This window comes from Nicotiana tomentosiformis, chromosome 5 (assembly GCF_000390325.3).
Source record: "Nicotiana tomentosiformis chromosome 5, ASM39032v3, whole genome shotgun sequence".
Classification (NCBI taxonomy): Eukaryota; Viridiplantae; Streptophyta; class Magnoliopsida; order Solanales; family Solanaceae; genus Nicotiana; species Nicotiana tomentosiformis.
In genome coordinates, this window is record NC_090816.1 from 24,106,553 (window position 1) to 24,133,039 (window position 26,487).

At 35.9% G+C, this 26,487-nt stretch overlaps 1 protein-coding gene across 1 annotated transcript; it reads left to right on the plus strand.

Moving 5' to 3' along the window:
* Positions 1-5,984: 5,984 nt before the first annotated feature.
* Positions 5,985-6,497, plus strand: LOC138892032 (uncharacterized). The gene is made up of 2 exons (XM_070175723.1): positions 5,985-6,259; positions 6,350-6,497. The coding sequence occupies exons 1-2, from the start codon at positions 5,985-5,987 to the stop codon at positions 6,495-6,497; spliced, it is 423 nt and encodes a 140-aa protein (XP_070031824.1).
* The last annotated feature ends 19,990 nt before the right edge of the window (positions 6,498-26,487 follow it).

The window sequence follows — 26,487 nt, forward strand, 5'->3', positions numbered from 1 at the left end:
TTCAATGAGTCTCTTCATTTTGAGATTGTTGGTGCTTCTATCTAAGAGCATATTGACAACTATCTGTGAGTCGATCTCCAGATAGATGTCCTTATACCCTCGCTGTATGCACCACTATATACCCACCTTCGCAGCCATGGCTTCGGTGATATTGTTGTTGTTGCTCTGAACTGGTAAAGAAAATGCCATAATCAGATTTCCTTGGTCGTTCCTTACGGATCCTCCTATACATGCTCTTCTAGTTTCTTTGACAAAACTTCCATCGGTGTTGACTTTAATTTTTCTAGTGGGAGGCTTCTGCCAAATAACTTGTTTCACTATGGGAGTTGGTCTCCATAGCTCCACTTCTTCGCAAAAAATAGGCCAAGTCCCTGCTGTATTGCAACCGGGGAAGGCCATATTCAAGGTTGCCTGTATGGTCCAGCTTATTTGTTGCTCCATTTTCCTCACCAAGAATAACACCAACTTCTCCATATTTCCCAACATATTGCTAACGATACAACATAGAGTATGAATTTGTGTATATTGTTCTTTGCCTGTACTTCCCACTAGGGGTGTACATGGACCGGGTTGGTTCGGTTTTATTAAAACAAAATCAAACCAACTATATCAGTTTGAATTTGTTCGGTTTCGTCGGATTTTCGGATTTTTTGTTACATGAATAATATGTCAATCTTACTTTGTTAAATTTTTGATAAGTAAATATATGTTTAATAAAGTTTAAAAAATTGACAAACATATAATCCATTAAAATATTCTTATGGGAGAATTTTCTTAGTAGCACATGATAATTATTTTTTTAGTTGTCTCACAATAAATTTTCGTTGATGTACATTTTCAAAGTTATCCGAATTTAAAAATTAAATATAAAAATAAGTATGATACCTAAATAATGATATGTTCTATTTAATTTTCAATTATCGAAATACCACTTCAAATTCAAAAAAAGATATAAGAATCTAATAGATCTTGACATATGAATATGGAAAAACGAAGAGATAAACATATTTCAATAATACTTGATAAGCAAGTGATTATACAACATATTATTTAAAGTTAATAAAAATAGAGTACTTCATGTTCTATTAAATATTACATCCCATAAGAGAATCCAAAATATTTATAGGCATTTAAAAAAAAAAAAATTCTATATAAAGTCTTAAAAGTATATATAAATTTATATATTTATATGTCGGTGTGGTTCGGGTTTGTTTACTCAATACCAAACCAAATCAAACCAAACCTCATCGAGGTTTTGTAATCGATTTGGTTTGACTTTTCGGTTTGATATGATTTTCCGGCTCAGTTTATATACCCTACTTCCCGCCACGTTTTGAAGATGCTTCTAATATTCCAGCGTTCATGCTTAAATCCCAAAGGCGCACCGAAGATATTCCAGAGAAATTGAGCGGCATCACCCTCAATGAAGACATGTTGGATTGTGTCTTCTCTCTCGGATGCATCTAGAAACAATATGGTTACCAAAATTAGAAATAATCTCATCAAAAGGAAGCTTACCAAGGTAAAGTCTCTGGGCCAAGAATGAAATTTTTTGAAGGAAATGTTGTTGTGCCACGTGTTATTTAAAGCAGCATTCTTTGGATTCTTGTTCCTAATTAGTTGCCAAGCACTTTTGTTGGAGTAATGACCGTCTGTAGAAGCATCCCAAACATCACAGTCTTCTATGTTTTGGTTTCCAATTTCTATTTCACTTATTAGAGTAGTTGTCTGCTCATTGAGTGTATTTTTCAGTTTTTCCATGTCCCATTTTCCCTCTATGATGAACTCCCTTACTATTGTAGTCTTACTCTTTCTTCTATCTGGAAATTGTTTGGCTAGAGCTCCTTTTCCGGACCAATTGTCCCACCAAAAACTATATTTTCTTTCATTAATTTTTCATATCATGTTGTTTTTCACCTTTTCCCTCATTTGAGTGTGGAAAAAATTTGTTGTGGTTGTTACTCTCTTATGTTATTACTATTTACCGTGTATATTATTCCTGCACAAAAAGTACAGCAAATGTAACATGAGTACGTAAATAACGTGTACCCAGTAAATATCAAGCCTAATCTCGAAGTGGTAGAGACGAGATGACCGACTTTGACACTCACTAAGGGTCAACAATAATAAATGGAATAAATTGTAATTATTCAAATCAACATGATTCACAGAGTTAACAATAATTTTATTCAATTAGCAGAAATAATAAAAATCCTTCAAATGCAATAATTTCCAATCTATTAATTAAATCCTTCAATTTCAATAAAATTTTCAATTTATCAAATAGCTTTACTAGCTGCAATTCAATTTCATTAATTTTTCAATTTATCAAATAGCTTTACAAGCTGCAATAAACTGTCCAAGTATCGTGTAATTATTATTATTAAGTACGATTTCTGCCTAGGTCGTACAGCCCGATCCAGAGTGTCGTGTACACTGCCGAGGGATGTGCGGCACGATCCATAGATGCATCTATCCTGCCGAGGCGTTCGGCCCGCTCCACAAGAAAGGAGAATATTTTCTTATGTACCTCCAGAAAGAGAGTATATTTATTAAGATCAATTCGAGAAGATGGACAAATTTCTTTTTATCAATTAATTAATTTAAACAGAAAATTTAAGCATATGGGATTTCCATCCTTTAATATTTTTTTATCTAACAATTCACAATATATATATATATATATTAGTTTAATTAAATAAAGAATATATTTTACACAATTAATTCATGCTTTGAGTCCTAAACTACCCGAACTTTAGCATTAATAGTAGTTACGCACTGACTCTCGTCCACTCGTGCGTACGTAGCTCCCGCGATTAGCAATAATTATTTAATTTAATCACCTATGAGGTTATTTTTCCCTCATAAGATTAGACAAGAGATTTACCTCGTCTTACTCCAATTTAATCCACTAGTAGGCCTTTTTCTCGATTATCCAACTTCGATTGACTCGAATCTAACCAAAAATAATTCGATACAATAACTAAAATTTATAGGAATCAATTCTATAAGAAAATACTACATTTTTCAATAAAAATCCCGAAATTAATTAAAAATTCGTTTGTGGGGCCCACATCTCGGAATCTAGCAAAAGTTACGAAATCCGACAACCCATTCAATTACGAGTCCAACCATACTAGTTTCACTCAAATCCGACTCCAAATTGATACCGAAATCTCAAAAATTCGATTCTATGGAGATTTCTAAAAATTTCCCAAATTTCAATCTCAAAACACTAATTAAATGGTGAAAATAATGATATATTTGTGTATATAGACCAAATCCGAGTTAGAATCACTTACCCCAATGTCTTTCCCTTGAAAATCTGTCAAAAGTCGCCTCTGCTCAAGCTCAAGCTCAAGCTCGTCAGAAATGGCAAATGGGGCGGATGCCCTATTTTATAAATCTGCCTAGGCAGCCTTCGAAATTGGGCCTCAATCGTGGCTTCCATCGTGGTCCTCGAGCCTGGGCTTCGGTCATGGCCTCGATCCTGGGACCGGTCATGGCCTCGATCAGGGCATCGAGCATGTGCCTTCGATTGTAACCCTCGATCCTAGCCCTCGAGCCTTGCCTTCGATCATGGCCCTCGAGTTGGACCTTCGATCGTGGCTTCGATATTGAGCCTCGTCCCTGGCTTCGACTCAGGCCGTCGACCCTGGGTTCGATATCTGGGCTCGATCACACCCCAGAATATCCAGCAAAAGGAAAAATTGCAGCAGCTTTTTAAGTCCAACTTTTGATCCGTTAACCATCCGAAACTCACCCGAGGCCCTCGGGACCTCAACCAAATATACCAACAAGTCCTAAATATCATACGAACTTATTTGAAACCTCAAATCACCTAAAATTACGTTAAAACCACGAATTACGCTCCAATTCAAGCTTAATGAAACTTAGAATTTCCAACTTCTACATTCGATGTCGAAACCTATCAAATCAACTCCGATTGACCTCAAATTTTGCACACAAGTCATAAATGACATAATAGAGCTATAAAAAGTTTCGGAACTGGATTTCGATCCCGATATCAAAAAGTCAACTCCCCGGTCAAACTTCCAAACTTAAATTCCTATTTTAGTCATTTCAAACCTAATTTAACTACAGACTTCCAAATATAATTCTGAATACGCTCCTATGTCCAAAATCACCATACAGAGCTGTTGGAATCGTCAAAATTCTATTCCGAGGTCATTTTCTCAAAATTATTGACCGAAGTCAAACTTGTCCTTTTAAAGCCAACTTAAGAAACCAAGTGTTCCGATTACAACCCAAACACTTCCAAATCCCGAACCAAACATCCCCGCAAGTCATAAATCATTAAAAGCACATATGAGAAGTTTTATTTTAAGGAACAAGGTTCTAAAAGTTAAAATGACCGGTTGGGTCATTACACCACCAATCTATATAGAGAACCCGATTCTCTATCAGTTTCCACAGTAAACAACAGTAAATAAAGAACACACAATATTTACATGAAAAACTCCTAACTCACGGGATTAAAAACCATGACCTACCCTAGTAGGATTTCAACTTCACTAACTGAGCAAACTTCAGATTACAACCTATTGCACTCTAGGAATTAAACTGTTAATCCCTCACCCCTTACAATAGCTTTATTGTAAGCCCTTTGTAATAACTCTAGTATAAAGTCACACTCTTGACTAACTCTAGTCAAACAACCGAAAGCAATAATGGTTTAAATGATGTCCAATTGAATGCATCTAAAAAGCTGTGTAGGAATTACAAGTAACATAAGAGAAAGACACAACAATACTCAAGGACGTAAGACATAATCAATGCTGGGATCTGGTCCTTTTTTGTAGTTTTTTTATTCCTTAATGCACTTGAGGAAGTAAGGGCGGGTGCACACTTGAGAGAATGAATATTTAGGTTTGCAAGTGTTGAGTCAAAACCTTGCATCATGTTGATAGTATATGTGTGAAGTCATAAGATATGATGCAAGGGAGTGTTCGGTCTCTAGCAAGCTTCAACAGTGCTGATGTATTATTGCGAGTACAGTGCAACAACTTTAACAATTGTAGAGTTGACTTGTACGATGACCTGAGGAACCATTCCTATATGTTCCCTCTGTTATTCCTGTTTACCGGAAAAATCGGATAACGTTAGATTTGTGTATGGTTCTAAGGGTACGTAATATCCTTTGATACAAAAATAACAATACAAGTATTTTGACTGTGAGGATAGAAAATGATGAACAGAGAAATTGAATAAGATCAAATAAAACAAGCGCAGAGAGATGTCTTTTTGTCTCAGAGCCTCTCTGTCTATTGCAATCCTCCCCCTTTTATAGAAGAGGGTCATTACAAAAAAAATAATAAAATAAAACATATAGTGGAACGCCCATGATGACTTGTCTCTTCCTTGATTCCCGCCAATATTCTCTCTCTTGGTGCAGTTGCAACGACTCTTGTGTGTGAGCTCGATACTAGCTCGAACTCATTACTGGGGCGGGCCCTTCGGTCATGGATCGAGTTCGACCTTCGAGATGGGCGTCGCACATTTCCGACCTCGAAGCAGTGCCTTGCGGATCGATTCGATCATGGGCTCGATAGGATTATCGAGCCGCCTCCTCGAGCGACCTTCGGGCTCGAGGTTCGTTAGTACCGACCTCAGAGCTTACTCCCAAAATCTCATTCCGACTTTTTAACACTCGAACTCGCTCGAACGTAAGAAAGCCGAAATCTATTTCGACCATATACAGTTTCCTTATCTGATTTCTGACATCTGAGTAGTTACAATGAGTGCAAAGGAACTAATTGTATCAGGATCTTTATCTGATTCTTTCATGAATTTTGACAAATTATCAAAACCAAACTCACATAACTTTTAACTGTCATTCCTCCTAAAACGGGAGACTAATAGGTAAAAGTCAAGAAGTAGGAATTTGCTGGAATTAGTACTTGCAACAATGTGGCAAAGTTTGCCAAGTGGTGGAATCCTATAGACCAAAACTCACAAGTACCATGGTTACATGGAACAGTCCAGAAGGTAACACTTGTAAATTGAATACAGATGGAAGCTACATGGAGAGTATTAACAAAGCAGGAGCTGGTGGTATTGTTAGGAAAAGAACTGGACAACTGGTCATGGCCTTTGCCTCCCCAATTCAATTCTCAACTAACAACTACTCTGAGGTTCAAGCTGCACTTCAGGGGACTCTTTGGTGTTGTGACCAAAATTGTTTTAATTACATACTGGAATTGGATTCGATGCTAGTTGTCAACATGATATTAGGGAAGTATAAAGATCCATGGAAATTATAGAATGATGTTGACCAGATACAACATAAAGTTCAACTTCATGGGATCACTGTTAAGCACTGTTACAGGAAAGGAAATGAGGTCGCAGACTCATTATCCAAATATGCTACTACTATTACTGAGAAGGTGACTTTCTTAAACGAGCAAGATCTTCCAAACGAGGTTAGAGGACCACTTAAGAATGGACAGAATGCAAGTCCCAACCTTCAGGGTTAGAGCAAAAAAACATGCTAGTTGGTTCTTTGAACCACCATAGACAACTAACGAGGAGCTACAGTGTTGCTAATATCAGACCCTTCAGTAGCTCCTCTAATGCTAAAGCTGAATGTCTTTGCTCCATTTTGTTTCTTGGCTTTCTTCTTTACCGGAGGTTTTGGTTTATGTCTCTCTTTGTAATATTTTGCTATCAAATAAAAAAGGTAGGGGTCAATGCCAAACCCCATCACCACAGGTGTTAAAACCTGGGTGGATGGTTTAATTAAAAAAGAAAAAAAAACTGCATTGAAACTTATTACAAATAGACTGGAGAAATTTTGCTTGTTAAGAAAGTACGTTTTAAGTCCTATGACCTAGGGCAGATCGATATATCATATTATTATAACATGATTTGCTATGGTGACGAATAATCAAATTATCCATCAACTGTATTCCGTAGTTGTGGAAGCAAAAATACACGCGGAATATACTTTAAAATGTCTTTAAAGTAAGAATTAGATTCAATTAGTGTGGTGATGAAGAATCTAATTACCCAGCAATTGTATTTTGCAGGTGTGGAAGTGAAAATACACGCAATATAAGTATTTTCTCCTCACGCGTACTATACAGAAATGACATTTTAAAGGGAGATATTTAATCACACGTACTATACTTTGTAAGGTTTTAAAAGTAAAGAATTAAATTCTAACTTTTTCTTGTTTACTATGGTGACGAAGACCGGCATGGGTTGTGGTGGGATGGATATGATACCTTCACCCTTAACCAGAGGGCTCAGGTTCGACCCCAGAGTATGGAAAAAACCTTGTTAGGGAACATTTCCCTCTTAAATGGATTTTCCGCGGCGCGAATCCGGATATAATCGGCTCTAATGCGGGTATCAAATACTGAATAGGCTATTTTAGACCGCAATTTTTAAAAATATTTTTTTCTTGAACTCCGTACCGATTCAAATTGATCACATAGAATACCAGCAACAATTGTTGTCTCTGCCTAGCTATACAGTGTGGGAGCATGTCATGCTCTGTAATGCGTTCCAAATAGACCAAAGCAATTAAATATTAGTTGGTTAAAACATACATAGGGCTATTAGGGGCTCACAACTATTTTGGTCCTCAGAGAACTTTCAACAGTTGCACATCAAATATTGACGACTTCTACAAGGAATAATTAATCAGCCAAAGGAAGAACATGAATTCCTTGCAAAAATCCACGTTCTGATTAACCAACCAAGATTACAGGGAAAGTCAGAGTCGGATACATGGAGAATACACAGGTAAGGAGCTAAATAAAGCAAGTTAAATAAATAATACTCATAGATCTCCTTATTTCTTTCTTTTTTCTTCAAAAATATATTATATACCAGTTTCTCGACACGTGCAGGTATATGCTGACTCATATGGATATGAATATTAGTATTAAATGATAAAGAGAAAATATCTTACTCTCAAACACTACCAGTGTAGGGAAATGATATGGGAAAATAACAACAATAATACTGCAATAATATTATTTGTAAGCAGATACACGAATTGGCTTGAGTCGTGTTGGGCACTGTCCTAAGAAACTATTTCAACAATGTGAAATATTTTTCCAGGATTAAACAAGTCCATCTCTATTTATTTAAAGGATACATGAATTAGCAAAATATTAATAATAAGTCCAACTATTAAAAAAGGGGAACAAAGAAAGTAGACTACAAAATTTTGGGAAGGAAAGAAAATGAAGCTGAAGAAGAACGGAAAGGCAAAGGTAAAGATGCTCTATCTTGATGGCTAAGTTTAATGCCTATTTATAGGCTTTAAGAGAGTGTTAGAGCATGACAATTGAATTTCTCATGCAAGATTGCCCCACTCATCTCTTCATTGCCACTTAGAAGGATATTTGTCCAATTTTTGAAAATACCTTCACAATTCTCACATATTTTCAAAACTTTATAGGAAAAGAATAAAGGAATGAAAGAATTAACAACTTGCTGGATTTGCATGGTCCAAATGTAATAGGATGGAAAGAAAATGACATCGGAAAATAACGATAATAATATTTCAATAATATTATTTATAAGCAGCTACACGAATTGACTTGAGTCGTGCTGGGCACTGTCTTAAGAAACTATTTCAACAATGTGAAATATTTTCCCAGGATTAAACAAGCCCGTCTCTATTTATTTAGAGGATACATGAATCAACAAAATTAAATTTTCAAATCCAACAAATAAGAAAAAAGAATAAGACCAACTAAATTGGAAAGAAAGATAAAGGAAAGAAAGAACAGAGGCGTAAGGGACAGAAGAAGTAGAAATAGGAAGCAATTCTGTTGCATCATCATTAGGGAACGAGTGCCTATTTATAGGCTTATAAATAGTTTTAAATATAGACAAGTGTCCATACGCTTGTCCTTAATTCCCTTTATAAATTGTCACTCCAATGTTTCTTTCTATGCATAGTGATACTTGGTTTAAGGCATGACACTACTCATTTATTTTAAAAATACTACGATAATCCCCACATATTTTCAAAATAATAAAAACAAAAATAGAATAATAGGATTTGCTGGATTTGTATGGTCCAAATGTAATATGTTTGGTGTCTTCTGGACTATGAACTAAACTTAGACCAATAAAATTTAACTCACAGAATTACTGGTAAAATATAATATTTCTATGAATCAATAATTCTTATTGTAAGTCAGAGATTTTATCAATCACATTTTAACCCCGATAATTTTGCTGTTCAACGCAGTTTTACGCCCAATTGGCCATATGCGTGCCTGGTTATTCATGTGAGCACTAGAGACTAAGCCAAAATCTCATAGGAGCGGCCCACTCCACTCTCATATAGGTGAATTCATCAAGTGTATACTTCTTTTAAATACACCATCCATAAGGAATATGAATTTTATTAAGAGTTATAATTCAGTCTCTTAATTAGTAGCAGTCAAGCACTCTCTTTTAGTGCTTCAGTGCCAATATCGACTTGTTATTACCCATATGAACTTACTTCATGGGATCTCCAATCACATGGGTTGGGTTACCATCTCTATTGACAATATTTCAGCCTTAACCCCATCTCTTTTGAGGTTTAGATAATTAATTTTCTTCCCACATGTTTAGTCAGAGGATAAGCCAAATTTATCTCTAACTTCACATAGTCAATGGAAATTATTCCATCTCTCAACAACTGTTTTATGACATCATGTCTCAATTTTATGTGTCTACTTTTACAATTATAAAATTTATTCTTTGCTATAGCTATTACCTCTTGACAATCATAGTGTATAGATACAGGAAGCAATACGTCCTTTATTAAAGAGATATTAGCTAAGAAGTTTCTTAGCCACTCATCCTCAGAACCAGCTAACTCCAAAGCTACAAACTCTGATTCCATAGTCAATCTAGCAGTGATCGTCTGTTTAGCTGATTTTCACGATATTGCACCACCACCAAGGGTGAATACATAACCACTAGTGGATTTTGTCTCAGGTGAATCAGAGATCCAGTTTGCATCACTATACCCTTCTAAGGTAGAAGAAAATCCACTATATAGGATACCATAATTCATGGTTCCTCTCAAATATTGCATTAGTCTATCTAATGCAGACCAATGATCTCTGTTGGGATTATGAGTATATCTAATCAGTCTACACGCAACATAGGCTATATCAAGCCTTGTATAATTTATTAAATACATCAGATTCCCAATAATCTGCGCATATTTAGACTGAGCAACTGAATCACCATTATTCTTTTTCAATTGAGAGTTGGCATCAAAAGGAGTGCTCACATATGTGTTATTAAAATATTCAAACTCCTTAAGAAGTCTCTCAACATAATGTTCTTGTGACAACATTATTCTATCTTCACTCTTTATAACTTTAACTCCCAATATTGTATTTACTTCACCCAGATCTTTCATATCAAAATTAGCAGAAAAATAATTTAGTACTTTACACAATAATTAAACCAGTACCAAATATAAGCATGTCATCAACATACAAACATATTATCACATAATCATTGTTTATCACTTTAGTATAAACACATTTATCCATCTCAACTGAAGAAAAACAGTCTCTCACTTAGTAAGACTTGTTTAAATTTCTCATACCACTGCTTAGGAGCTTGTTTAAGGCCATAAAGTGATTTAATTAATTTATAAACTTTATTTTCTTGTCCAGGAATGACACAGCCTTCAGGTTGAATCATATAAATTTCTTCTTCTAAATCACTATTTAAAAAAGCTATTTTGACATCCATTTGGTGGATAAAAAGCTTACGGATTGAAGCTAATGTAATTAAAACTCGAATAGAAAAAATTCTAGTCAGTAGTGCAAATCTATCAAAATAATCTATATTTTATTTTTGAGAAAATCCTTTTGCTACTAACCGAGCTTTATATTTATCTAAAGATCCATCATGATTATTTTTAAAAAATAAATCCATTTACAACCAATAGGCTTTGTACGAGGAGGTAAATCAGTTAAAATTCATGTGTTATTATTCAAAATATAATCGATTTCAACTTTTATTGGCTCTTTCCAATATTTAGCATCTGAAGAAGATATAACTTCAAAATAATTTTATGGTTCATTATCGACAAGAAAAGTTTGAAAATCATTTCCATAAGAAAAATATTCTTTCCTAGGCCTTTCACTACTTCTCAGTTCCTCATTAGAGGTAATTTCACTATTTGTTTCAACAGGTGTATGAGAAATTTTATCAGACCATGGATAAATATATTCAAAGAACTCATCATTCTTTGTCTCAATTATTGTATTGCAATCAAGCACATCACTTTTTAAAATAAGAAATCTATATGCAACACTATGTTCTGCATATCCAATAAGCATGCAATCAGCAGTTTTAGAACTTATTTTTCTCTTTTTAGGTTCAGGCAAAAGGACTTTAGCAAGGCACCCCCACAGTTTTAAATATTTCAAGTTAGGTTTATAACTCCTCCATAATTCATACGAAATTTTGCTAGTTTTTCTATGTGGTATTCTATTTTGTAAGTAACATGCAGATAAAATAACTCCACCCCATAAATTGTCAAGAGCATTAGAACTAACTAACATAGAGTTCATCATCTATTTTAATGTTCTATTTTTCCTTTCAGTTACTCCATTTGACTCATGTGAATAAGGCGGAGTTACTTCATGAATTATTCCATTCTTTTCGCAAAAAATATTTAAAGATAAATATTCTCCACCTCTATCAGATCTAGTTCTCTTGATTTTTCTACTAAGTTGATTTTAAACCTCAATTTTATAAGAAATAAAAGCACTAAATGCATCATCTTTATTTCTAAGAAAATACAACTTAGTATATCTAGAAAAATCATCAATAAAAATCACATAATATCTTTTACCACCTCTAGTCATAGTCTACTTCAAATCACCTAAATCAGTGTGAATTAAAGATAACAATTCAGTTTCTCTATTTAAAGAAAAACAAGTCTTTCTAGTACTTTTAACTTCAGCACATGTTTCACATTTGTCAGTATTATTTGAGTATAAACCAGATATTAATCCTAGTGACTGCATTTTTTCTTATATATGCGATATTAAGAGGTCCTAGTCTAGCACGCCATAAAGAAATTGACTCAACCATATAAGCAGAAAAAGATGTATTTTTATATCTAGTATAAAAAATATTAAGCACAAATAAACCATGGTTACAATATCCATTGCCCACAAAAATATTATTTTTGGTCAATACGACCTCATTATTCTCGAAAGAAACTTTCACTCCAATTTTTTCTTATAATCCCACAGAAACCAAATTGGTTTGTATATTAGGAACATGCAATACACCACTCAATGCTAGAGTTTTACGAGATGTGAGTTTGAGAAGAATTTTTTCATTCCCAAGAACGCGAGTTGTCCTTGAGTCACTAAGATAAATAGTTTCTTCTCCTTCCTCAATTTGGGTGTAAAACAAAAATTTATTTTTGTTTGCACAAATGTGCCTAGTAGCACCGGAGTCTATCACCCTATTTCTCACATTGACAATATTATTTATTTGAGAAATGACCGCAACAATTATATTATCCACTTTAGTCAAATTTAATTTTGACTTAGCGAGATTATCAATTATCCCAACTCTTCTCTTGCATTGAGGTGCATTTTTCTTGAAGGTTTTAATATTAGCATTGGATATGTAACCATGTCTATTCACATACCTGTGTTTTGACATTAGTGTCTGCCAAAGTTGTGGATGCAATAACGTATTTGCAACACCATGGATATCTTGCAGGACAGCTGGAGCAGTAACAGCGGAGACAACACCAAAATTGGTAGCACCATCAAAAATTTTCGTAGTAGCATTACTTGCCATAGTTTCTTAGATTGTAGGGAAATGATGGGGGAAAATAACAACATTAATACTGCAATAATATTATTTGTAAGCAGATACATGAATTGGCTTGAGTCGTGCTGGGCACTGTCCTAAGAAATTATTTCAGCAATGTGAAATATTTTCTCAGGATTAAACAAGCCCATCTCTATTTATTTAAAGGATATAGGAATCAACAAAATATTAATAATAAATCCATCTATTAAAAGAGGGGAACAAAGAAAGTAGACTACAAAATTTTGAGAAGGAAAGAAAAGGAAGCTGAAGAGGAACGGAAAGGCAAAGGTAAAGATGCTCTATCTTGATAGCTAATTTGAATCCTGTTTATAGTCTTAAAGAGTCTTAGAGCATGAACACTTGTCTTGAATTTCCCATGCAAGATTGCAACACTCATCTCTTCATTGCCACTTGAAAGGACATTTGTCCAATTTTTAAAAATATTGCCACAACCAGTGCCCCACTGATCGAGCAAGTCCAGGTTGTTTGTCTGAAAGACGCGAAGAGTTGGATAGTATATATGAGATTTGTTATGAATCAACCACATCTCAATAAGGATATCAACGCACAAATAGCTATTGGGCCGAGAACAAGCATTATGGTCAGACTAATTTGGGATCCGGGTTGAGTAGTGAGCCCAAGAACTATTCTATTAAAATAGTAGAAGTTAGTGATTTTGGGATTACGCGTATTGTTGAGAATTCTGTTTCCTCTCGTCTCCGTTTCTCTGGATTATCTCTTTCTGTTCTCCCTCGGCTCTCTCTATCCTTCTTTTCTGAATCTCCTTCTTAGTTCTAGTTCTGTTATTGTAATGATTGACTATTTGAGTTTATGAATTAAACCTATCCTTTCCCTCGTTTACTTTGTGTCAGTGAATTCGGGTTCTTAACAAGATTCTTCTGCGGAAGAATAAGATAAAAAGTTTTCCAACACCAACTTAGCTAGGCTTTCAGAAATTAGGCAAAATTCCTTACTTTTATTTGATCAATCTCTAATAACTTGAGTTTCTTGTCAGATTACTATAGTAGCAGTAACAAGCACGAAGGCTCAAATTCTCCAACAACTCACAATATTTCTCAAGGATGTCGATTAGGATTGATGTGCTAAAATAACAAGCTGTGAGTTTTAGGGTTTTAACATTGACGCAACCTTTAAAGGGTGAAGCATCTCTTACTAAATATTCATTTAGCTCCATCACTTGAAGAAATTCCCCATGGAATATGCTTCTCGGTATAATACTTTTCCAAGAATACATTCTTGAATTCGATAAGTAATTCCACCCTTCGGAATTTTTTGTTATGGATTTTAGAAAAATATGCAAGCAGTAAGAAGGTTGAGAATAGGATTGAAAAACTGTCTCTAAAATTTTATTAATCATAGAGCTTTAAATAGTTAAATAAATAAAGTAGTAGACTACTCCTACAACTAAATTACTAAACTCTTACTATAATTAAAATTCTGAATCTTCTAGTAGACTCCTCCTAAAACTAAACAATTAATTTTTCTAGAAAACAGTAGCAGTAACAAATGCAAAATCCAACACTTCTCTTTGCTTCTGTTGCTGCAGTCTAAAGAAGGTCATCCTCAATTCCTTCTTCTGCTATTAGTGCTTGTGCATGAGCATCTTTGAACTTGCACACTTTTGTAACATGGCCTTTTTGTTTGCAATTTTCACATAATGCATCAGGTCTCCACCAACAAAATTTTTCTAAGTGTGTTTTCTTTTTGCAATATTTGCAATAAGGATAATCGACTTTTTCTTTTTGGTGTTTCGCATAAAAAATACCCTCAGTAACTTTGTCTTGTCTGAAGGCCCTTCTTTGCTCTTGTGCTTGAAGAGCACTTATTAATTCTGCAAATGAGATGGTAGAGAGATCTTTAGACTCTTCTAGAGAGGAAATTTTGGATTCAAATCTCTCGGGAATTGTCACAAGAACTTTTTCAACTATCCTGTCATATTTGAAATCCTAGCCAAATAACCTGATTTTATTGACAATTAAAGAAATTCGGTCAGAATAATTAGCGATGGTCTCATCATCTTGCATTCTAAGAGATTCAAAATCGCTTTTCAAATTTAAAATCTGATTTTGTCTGCCTCGTTCATTTCATTGATACTCCTGTTTGAGTGTTTCCCAAGCTTCTTTTGCTGTCTCACATGCAACGATTTTAGAGAAGATTGAATCTGCAACTGAATTTTGAATTATAGTTTTGGCTTTGTATTTTTTGGTTTTCTCATCTGAATGAGCTTTGATTTGGGCAAGGGTAGGATTTACAGGAAGTGATTGTATAAGTTTGTCTTCCATTACAACTTCCCATAGATCATAAGCTTCAAGATAAGATTTCATCTTCATTGACCAAATCTGATAGTTTTCACCAGTGAAAGTTTGTGGGGTATTCAAAGAGAGATCGTTGCTTGCCATTGTTAAAAATTTGGTTAAAAATCGGTATGGGTAAAAATGCGTATGGTTTAAAAGTGGTTGAAATTGATTGTTTTTCAGCGAATTCAGAGATCCGTCAAGATCAATGGAGGTTCTGATACCACTGTTATGGATTTTAGAAAAATATGCAAGCAGCAAGAAGGTTGAAAATACGATTGAAAAATTGTCTCTAAAATTTTATTAATCATAGGGCTTTAAATAGCCAAATAAATAAAGTAGTAACTCCTCCTACAACTAAATTACTAAACTCTTACTATAATTAAAATTCTGAATCTTCTAGCAGACTCCTTCTAAAACTAAACAACTAATTATTCTAGAAAACAGTAGCAGTAACAGATGCAAAATCCAACATTTTTATCACAAGTACGTGAAATCCCCTCGAGTCTTTTTTCTTTTTTTAAAAGTTCAATCTAGAGCTTCGTTCTTTTCTCTGGTACATGAAATATTCCTAAGATCAAAAGAAAGACGAGATAATGATTTCCATTGGAATCTCCAACGTTTGGAATACACACTGGTTGCTACTGCTTCGTTAGTGGGAAGAAAAGAGATTATTGAACATAACACTTCATCTAGAAAATTGCTAGTCAAATCTGGAACTTCGATTTTTTCTCTGGTACATGAAATATTTCTAACCCGCTTACGGCGTTTATGCTGCTTTTGCATTTTGAGAGAGAATTGGAGTTTGACAAAGACCTTGTACCCTCGCTTTAGTTTATATATCTTAGGTTTTTGGTCCTAAAAGGAGAAAGGCCCTTTTTATGTTTCCTTCCTACTAGAATCTCTCCTTCTCTTCCTAGATCTTCTTTATTAGTAAATTTACCCGCGCCAGGTCATCAAAAGAGAATAAAAGTATAGGTAAATAGTAATTGTTAGAATTATTATAAGAAATCAATCTGTACTAATCTAAGAAGTAGCCTAAATAAGATGAAAAATTAATTTGTTAACTCATGGCCTTGAGATAACTCATGCAGTGAAACTTTTAAAGTCATCCTTAACATTGACCATTAAAATATAATTCTTATTCTAATATTTTATCTCTAGGAGCAATATTAAATTTTATGTAATAGCAAAAGTGAGTTTCAATATGCTTTTGAGATTAAATTTTATGTAATAGCAAAAGTGAGTTTCAACAAAATTTATTCTCAAGAGCATACAATGAATGATAGTGGAAGTAGTACTCTTTGATTAGTTTACACAATTAATTATTCATTTTTTTTGTTTTATCAATCATTAATCCCTATCAACAACCAAGAAGTTCTCCATTGCAAACAAAAATCCAATAAAACTTTTAATTTTCTCTCTCTTTATATATATATATATATATATATATATATATATATATATACACACACACTAATAGTTTTTATTTTATGATATTATGTTAATGTTAAACATATGATATAAAATTATTTAATAAAAATGAAAGATAGAACCATTTAAAAAATTGGAAAAAACAAAACTGTAGAAACATATAATGATGAAATAGAAAGATGAAGAATAAAAATTTAACAAAAACATACATGTGGTTTCATGAGTGAGCACCATCTCGTGATATAGGAAAGTGAATTTGGAAGGATGCCCAATTTTTTGTTGCTCGTAATACGCAAGGCATGAGAAGATTCTCAGTTAGGTATGTTCTTTGTGCTATTTATGAAGAAAGTCCCCTACTGAAAAATGGGATGGAGAGAAGGATTAGTTCCAACTTTTAATTACTATCATTATTTCCATGATGGTAACGTTCCATCTATTAGAACTGTTGCATTCCTTTTTTCTTAATTTATGATTTATGATTGCAGCGTTACTTCTTCAGTCATAACCCTCCATAATGAGGTGTAAGTTATGGGGAGTGAATTTTATTAAAATAAGATTAAAAGAAAAAAGTGAAATAAAAAGTCAAAAAAAGGAGAATAAAAATAAATAGAATCCCTACGCAATGAAAGACGCCACATCACCTTTCCCATTCCCAACTTTATATATATATATATATGCACTTTTCTCTTTTTTGTTACGTAAAAGTGATTTAACTTTGTGTTCATTACCCAAAAGTCACTTTTTGTCACGACCCAAAATCCAACTAGTCGTGATGGCACCTAATCCAACCTGCTAGGTAATCCAATTATCAACTATCCAATTCCAATGTAATTTAACAAGACAATTAAGCAAAAGAAATATCTAAATCTTATACATTTTTCAAGGACTGTAGTATAAATCATGAGCTTCTAATAATAGAGTTTACAAAGCTGGTATGAAATAAATACATCATCTGTTTGAAAAGTACATAAGCAGAGTTTTATGAATCTAAGGCTACCATGAATAAGAGGCAGCTACAACCGGAACGCATGTACATCTTCAGATCCAGCTCTCAACGAATACAGCAACATCAACAGCCAACATCTGCACGCAAGGTGCAGAAGTGTAGTATGAGTACAACCGACCTCATGTACTCAATAAGTAACAAACCCAACCTTAGGTTGAAAGTAGTGACGAGCTTGTACCAAGGTTAGAGTCCAACTCCAATAACCAGTAACAGTTCATAATAACATAACGCAAGTAATATAAGAAGTAACTCAGAGATTAAATGCTCAACAAAATCATGATTTCTGAAAATAGTTCTGCCTTTCAAGTACATCAGTGAAAACCCAAATTATTTACCGAAGTTGCCAAAAATATGAATAAGTTTGAAAACAATAATTCTCCCAAAAATCCTTTCAATAATAATTAAGATATTTTATTTTCTTTCCAGATAGGCAGTGTAAAATAAATGCATCATTATGCCCATATATCAGCATGTGTGAGAAGTTATGAATGGCGTAATAACGTACAGCGTGAGAAAAATACATCTCTATGCCTGTATGTCATGTGTGCATGTCAATGCAATGTATCTCAGAGATGAACTCATGTACTCACACCCTCAGAGTACTCAATCTCACTTTCTCACACGCTCCACTCATCATGCTCAATCGCTTGGTACTGTATATGACCAATCCGGCCCAGGGAAGATCCATCCCGGAATATACACATCAACCGATCATCAGTCACTTAGTACCGAGTAGGGCCAATCCAGCCCGCGGAGAAGATCCATCTCTAGGTATATAATGCTTTGGACAAGATCCATATCCAGGGAAGATCCATCCCTCAATCATATCAACCGCGCTCACTGGTAGGGGGGAGAGGTGTAGACTCCGGAGGGGCTCCTTCAGCCCAAGCGCTATAAACCGCACAGATAACTCACGTACTATAGTATCAATATCTCAAAATCAGGCCCTCGGCCTCACTCAGTCATCAACCTCTCTAGTCTCTCGGGTTCACAATGACATGAACTAGCCTGAGATATGCTAACCACATAGACTAAGATATGGTATGCAATGAATGAATAGCAGTAATGACCTCAGTGAGTCCCAACAGAATAAGCATGTAGCCTAGACATGGTTTATAACACAAATCACAGCTCGGTAACTCTAGTACGTAGAGATTTCATGATTACAGATAACTACACAGTACCACATAAATAACGAAGTTACAGTTCACATGGTGTACGCCCACACGCCCGTCACCTAGTATGTGTATCACCTCAACACCAAATACATAACATGTATAGTCAGGGTTCATATCCTCAGCTCCAAGATTAGAAGAGTTACTTACCTCGAACAAGCCGAATCCAATTACGAGCAACCTAAACAATACTCCAGAAATTCCATTCTGCGTGTATCAACTCCTGAACGGCTCGAATCTAGTCACAATTAATTTTATTCAGTCCACACAATTATAGAAATTTATTCCATATCAAAATTCTAATATTTTCCCACAAAATTCTAAATTATACTCCAAAATCGCACGAGGGGCCCACGTCTCGGAATCCAACGAAACTCACAAAATCCGACAACCAATCCAATTACAAGTTCAACCATATTAATTTCACCTAAATCCGACTTCGAATCGATGTTCAAATCTAGAAAATTTATTTTATGAAATTGTAGAAAACTCCTCCGATTTCTCTTGAAAAATCAATAATCTAACGCCGAAAACGAAGATTAATTCATGGAATATACTCACAAGGGAGTCAAGAACACTTACCCAAGTTTTGTGAAAAATTTTCTCTCCAAAATCGTCCAAACCGAGCTCCAAAATTCGAAAATTGCTAAAAATAGCGAAACCCCGAATTTAAGCTTCTGCCTAGAATCTTCCAATAGGAAATTCAAAAGGTCGCATCTACGACCCTCTCTTTTGCGAAAAAAGACACGCATTTGCGAGACAGGCTGCTTCTGCGATGGCCATGGTCGCATCTACGATGCTCGCTTTTGCGCACGTGAACCGCATCTAAGGTTGCGTAGGTGCGTCCATGCACCCGCATCTGCGATTCTCACGCCCAGCTCCCTTTCATGCTTCTGCGATAAAACTGCCAATTTTGCGGCGCCGCACCTGCGCTTAACACTCCGCAGGTGCGGTCACACCAGAACCAGAAATCTTCAGCAATGCAACATGAAATGAAAATGATCCGAACCTCAACTGAAACTCACCCGAGCAACTCGTGACCCCGTCCAAATATACCGACAAGTTCCATAACATATCAAGGACCTACTCGATGCCTCAAATTACATCAAACAACGTCAAAAATCGTAAATCATACTCCAATTCATGCCTAATGAACTTTGAAATTTTTAAATTCTACAAATAACGTCGAAACCTATCAAATCAAGTCCAATGACCTTAAATTTTGCACACAAGTCATAAATGACACAACGGACCTATTCCTATTTCCAGAATCGAATTTCGACCCCGATATCAAAAAGTCAACCCTCCAGTTAAACTTCCAAAAATTTCAACTTTCGCTATTTCAAGCCTAATTCCATTACGGGCTTCCAAATAATTTTACGGATACGCTTCTAAGCTCAAAATTACCATACAGAACTATTGGAATCACCAGAATTTAAATACGAGGTCGTTTACACTTAAGTCAACATCCGGTCAACCTTTTCAACTTAAGTTTTCAATTATGAGACTAAGTATCTTATTTCACTCCGAAATCCTTCCGGACCCGAACCGATTATCACGGCAAGTTATATAAGGCATGAGAAGATTCTCAGTTAGGTATGTTCTTTGTGCTATTTATGAAGAAAGTCCCCTACTGGAAAATAGGATGGAGAGAAGGATTAGTTCCAACTTTTAATTACTATCATTATTTCCATGATGGTAACGTTACATCTATTGCAACTGTTGCATTCCTTTTTTCTTAATTTATGATTTATGATTGTAGCGTTACTTCTTCAGTCATAACCCTCCATAGTGAGGTGTAAGTTATGGGGTGTGAATTTTTTTAAAATAAGATTAAAAGAAAAAAGTGAAATAAAAAGTCAAAAAAAGGAGAATAAAGATAAATAGAATTCCTACACAATGAAAGATGCCATATCACCTTTCCCATTCCCAACTTTATATATATATATATATATATATATATATATATATATATATATATGTTCATTACCCAAAAGACACTTTTCTCTTCTTTTTTTTTTTTTTTACGTAAAAGTGATTTAACTTTGTGTTCATTACCCAAAAGTCATTTTTTTGTCACGACCCAAAATCCAACTAGTCGTGATGGCACCTAACCCAACCCGCTAGGTAATGCAATTATCAACTATCTAATTCCAATGTAATTTAACAAGACAATTAAGCAAAAGAAATATCTAAATCTTATACATTCCCCAAGAACTGGTAGTACAAATCATGAGCTTCTAAGAATAGAGTTTACAAAGCTGGTATGAAGTAAATACATCATCTGTTTGAAAAGTACATAAGCAGAGTTTTATGAATCTAAGGCCACCATGAACAAGAGGCATCTACAACCAGAACGCATGTACATCTTCAGATCCAGCTCTCAACGAATACAGCAACATCAGCAGCCAACATCTGCACGCAAGGTGCAGAAGTGTAGTATGAGTATAACCGGCCTCATGTACTCAATAAGTTACAAACCCAACCTTAGGTTGAAGGTAGTGACAAGCTTGTACCAAGGTCAGAGTCCAACTCCAATAACCAATAGCAGTTCATAACAACATAACGCAAGTAATACAAGAAGTAACTCAGAGATAAAATGCTCAACAAAATCATGATTTCTGAAAATAGTTCTGCCTTTCAAGTACATCAATGAAAACCCAAATCATTTCCCGAAGTTGCCAAAAATATGAATAAGATTGAAAACAATAATTCTCCCAAAAATGCTTTCAATAATAATTAAGATATTTCATTTTCTTTCCAGATAGGCAGTGTAAAACAAATGCATCACTATGCCTATATGTCAGCATGTGTGAGAAGTTATGAATGGCGTGAGAACGTACAACATGAGGAAAATACATCTCTATGTATATATGTCATGTGTGCATGTCAATGCAATGTATCTCAGAGATGAACTCATGTACTCACACCCTCAGAGTACTCAATCTCATTTTCTCACACGCTCTACTCATCATGCTCAATCGCTTGGTACTGTATATGGCCAATCCAGCCCAAGGAAGATCCATCCCGGAATATACACATCAACCGATCATCAGTCACTTAGTACCGAGTATGGCCAATCCATCCCGTGGAGAAGATCCATCTCTAGGTATATAATGCTTTGGATAAGATCCATGTCCAGGGAAGATCCATCCCTCAATCATATCAACCGTACTCACTGGAGGGGGGAGGGGGGGGTTGTAGATTCCGGAGGGGCTCCTTCAGCCCAAGCGCTATAAATCGCACAGACAACTCACGTGCCATAGTATCAATATCTCAAAATCAGGCCCTCGGCCTCACTCAGTCATCAACCTCTCTAGTCTCTCGAGCTCACAATGACATGAACTAGCCTGAGATATGATAACCACATAGACTGAGATATGATATGCAATGAATGAATAGCAGTAATGACCTTAGTGGGTCCCAACAGAATAAGCATGTAGCCTAGACATGGTTTATAACACAAATCACAGCTCGATAACTCTAGTACGTAGAAATTTCATGATTACAGATAACTACACAGTACAACATAAATAACGAAGTTACAGTTCACATGGTGTACGCCCACACGCCCGTCACCTAGTATGTGTGTCACCTCAACACCAAACACATAATACCTATAGTCAGGGTTCATACCCTCAACTCCAAGATTAGAAGAGTTACTTACCTCGAACAAGCCGAATCCAATGTCGAGCAACCTAAACAATACTTCAGAAATTCCATTCTGCGCGTATCAACTCGTGAACGGCTTAAATCTAGTCATAATTAATTTGATTCAGTCCACACAATTATAGAAATGAATTCCATATCAAAATTCTAATGTTTTCCCACAAAATCCGAAATTACACTCAAAAATCGCACGAGGGGCCCACATCTCGGAATCTGACGAAACTCACAAAATCCGTCAACCAATCCAATTACAAGGTCAACCATACTAATTTCACCCAAATTCGACTCCGAATCGATGTTCAAATCTTGGAAATTCATTTTATGAAATTGTAGAAAACTCCTTTGATTTCTCTTGAAAAATCAATAATCTAACGCCGAAAATGAAGATTAATTCATGGAATATACTCACAAGGGAGTCAAGAACTCTTATCCAAGTTTTGTGGAAAACTTCCTCTCCAAACTCGCCCAAACCGAGCTCCAAAATCCAAAAATTGCTCAAAATAGCGAAACCCCGAATTTAAGCTTCTGCCTAGAATCTTCCAATAGGAAATTCAAAAGGTCGCATCTGCGACCCTCTCTTTTGCGGAAAAAGACACGCATTTGCGAGACAAGCCGCTTCTGCGATAGCCATGGTCGCATCTGCGATGCTCGCTTCTGCGCACGTGAACCGCATCTATGGTTGCGTAGGTGCGTCCATGCACCCATATCTGCGATCCTCACACCCAGCTCGCCTTCATGCTTCTGCGATAAAACTGTCGATTTTGCTGCGTCGCACCTGCGCTAAACACTCTGCAGGTGCGGTCACACCAGAACCAGAAATCTTCAGCAATGCAACATGAAATGAAAATGATCCGAACCTCAACCGAAACTCACCCGAGCCACTCGTGACCCCGTCCAAATATACCGACAAGTCCCATAACATACCAAGGACCTACTCGAGGCCTCAAATTACATCAAACAACGTCAAAATCACAAATCATACTCCAATTAATGCCTAATGGACTTTGAAATTTCCAAATTCTACAAACAACGTCGAAACCTATCAAATCAAGTCCAATTGACCTTAAATTTTGCACACAAGTCATAAATGACACAACGGACCTATTCCTATTTCCAGAATCGAATTTCGACCCCGATATCAAAAAGTCAAACCCCCCGGTCAAACTTCCAAAAAATTCAACTTTTGCTATTTCAAACCTAATCCACTACGGACTTCCAAATAATTTTGCGGACACGCTTCTAAGTTCAAAATTACCATATAGAACTATTAGAATCATCAGAATTCAAATACGAGGTCGTTTACACTTAAGTCAACATCCGGTCAACCTTTTCAACTTAAGTTTTCAATTATGAGACTAAGTGTCTTATTTCACTCCGAAATCCTTCCGGACCAGAACTGATTACTCCGGCAAGTTATACAACAACTGTAAAGCATAAATTGAGCAGTAAATGGGGGAACATGGCTGTAATACTCAAAACGACCGGCCGGGTCATTACATTCTCCCCCACTTAAACATGCGTTCGTCCTCGAACGTGCCAAGAGTTGTTTCCAAGCCATCAAATCTTTATTCAATCTGACCACCCACGTACTCGGGGGTGATCCCAAGCCAACCTATTCCATATAGGCTTGACAATACAACATAATTGAAGATCATTACTTTAACCTTAGCCCATAAACCTTGGAATTTAATTTTCGACCTTTAGAATTTCTTTCAAGATACGAATCTTACATTTACACACTGTATGAGTCTGAACAAGCTGTATCAAGCCATAACCATGACCCCAGATATATTCACATACATATTATACATCTCATATGCTCGAAGCACCATTCTTGATCACAGCAACTACTCCAACTAACTCGGTACTAGTATTAAACCCCATATCAAGCCAAACCTCATTCCAAAACCTTCGTACACTGTTGATAATAAAATAAACACACAGAATCTCGTAACCCCTTATCAGATCAACAAGTCATGGAGCTCTCTCGCCCCAACCAGAACCATAATCACTTTCTTAGCCTACTTTTAATGTCATCCTCCCAAATATACCGTTTCGAACCTGATAGTACCCATTCTAGGTCCAATGACCTTATATTATTAAACACAAATATCCCACAGACATGTCACACCAATATAACTCAGAGCCACAAGCCGTGTCATCCATGCACCAATACGCAACAATTCAAATGTACTCAGTCATGAAAAAAAAAGACTCAAATGAGAGAACTACCCTGCATGATTAACAAGTACTGCCACAAAGAAATGCTAAAAATCCATCACACACCGTAGAGCCATTACACGATTCTAACACAAGGTTCATACCTTAACATAACTCTGTTGCAATGCGTGGGCCCATCCAAATGCTGGTCCATATTATATACCTCAAGCTACCCTGCTCAAAATCAATAACCACGGAGAGGCAAATGACACAATGCCACACAAAACCTGAAAGAACATAACCAATGCGCAATCGATTATACAATACACAAATACTCGTCTCGCTCGAATTCCTCCATGAGGCCTCCAATAGAACCGCACCATGTGTGCATATAACTAATGAATCACAACTCCTCGTAGCATAAAGGAGTAACTCACAGATTATTTCAGACCACGAATAAGTTCAACATCAACCGAATGGCCCATTCCTCAACAATAGCAGTATGGAGCCAACCAATCCGACTCGGTGTAGAATACACACTAATACATCTCTCATACACGATTATCCCACGAGGAATACTTCTCCAATTCTTCCGTGCCACATAGAAACATCTTAAAATCATCAGTCGATCAACCAGGAGAGTGCCGCAATACCTATGACATATCCATAATTCAAAACATAGTGCGCCTTCTGAAATGCACACTCTACTCACGCAGTACCAAATAGTTATAGCGTTCATCTAAATATCGAAAACCATTCATGCCCTCTAAGATTTTATGACCTCCCTTTCAAAACTAAAATGCGCCCTTGCACACGCAAACCTTAATTCCATACAACACACCGCATCTATCATGCCATCATATAAAAAATACAAGAACCTCATAATTATTCTGAGTCACAAGTAGAATACATATTCGACCAGCCAGAAGCCTTCCATTTGATTCCATCCGGTAGAAAATCACAATAATCAACATGGACATCAGGTCGGTAGGAAATATCCATCGCACACCGTGGTAGAAATCCTCGAGAATGCCTTGGAATACATTTGCACATAATCAAGCTATCATAACTAAATTTCTCTAACTCGACCAAGCCACGCAAGTTACCAAACCCAAGAATATTGCCGCCAAAATATTTGTAGAGCCTCGCCATATCCTAATCATCCAAAAGAATCGAGCATGTCATTACCATACTTGTCACGACCCAAATCGATGGGCTGCGACGGGCACCCGATATCTTACTCAACCGAGTACAAACATAAGGTATCTTTTCGTATCATACTATCATAGATAACTGAGCCGGAGAGGCTACCATGAGATAAATAGAATACAACATGAAGTACCAACTTATACTTAAGACATACGGGCCTATAAGACAAAAATAATCACTCGTACACTTAAACATAGGCCGACAAGGCCATACAATCTTTTACGTACATGAAATTTGTCTACAAGCCTTTAAGAATACATAATTTTCATAAAGGTCGGGACAGAGTCCCGCCATACCAAACAATACACGCCTAATCATACTGACCAAACAAGCAACTCCGGAGCAAATGGAGCGCACCAACATCTTCCGCTGAGCTGATAGCCTACTTGGAGGGCTCTCGACCTGTCTATCGGGACCTGCGGGCATGAAACGCAGCATCCCCGGGCAAAAGGTTCGTCAGTACAAATAATGTATCGAGTATGTAAGTAATGAAAATCAGTAAACAATAGACATGAAAAAAACATGGAGTAAAAGGCTCGACATGTATGCCTGAATAACTCTATGAATTATTAATATTTACAATGTCATGCATATGCGTATAAATATCATACCATGTTTAGGTATATGCATTCATAACATCATCAAGCCTCTGAGGGCATCCCATCATATCATCTCG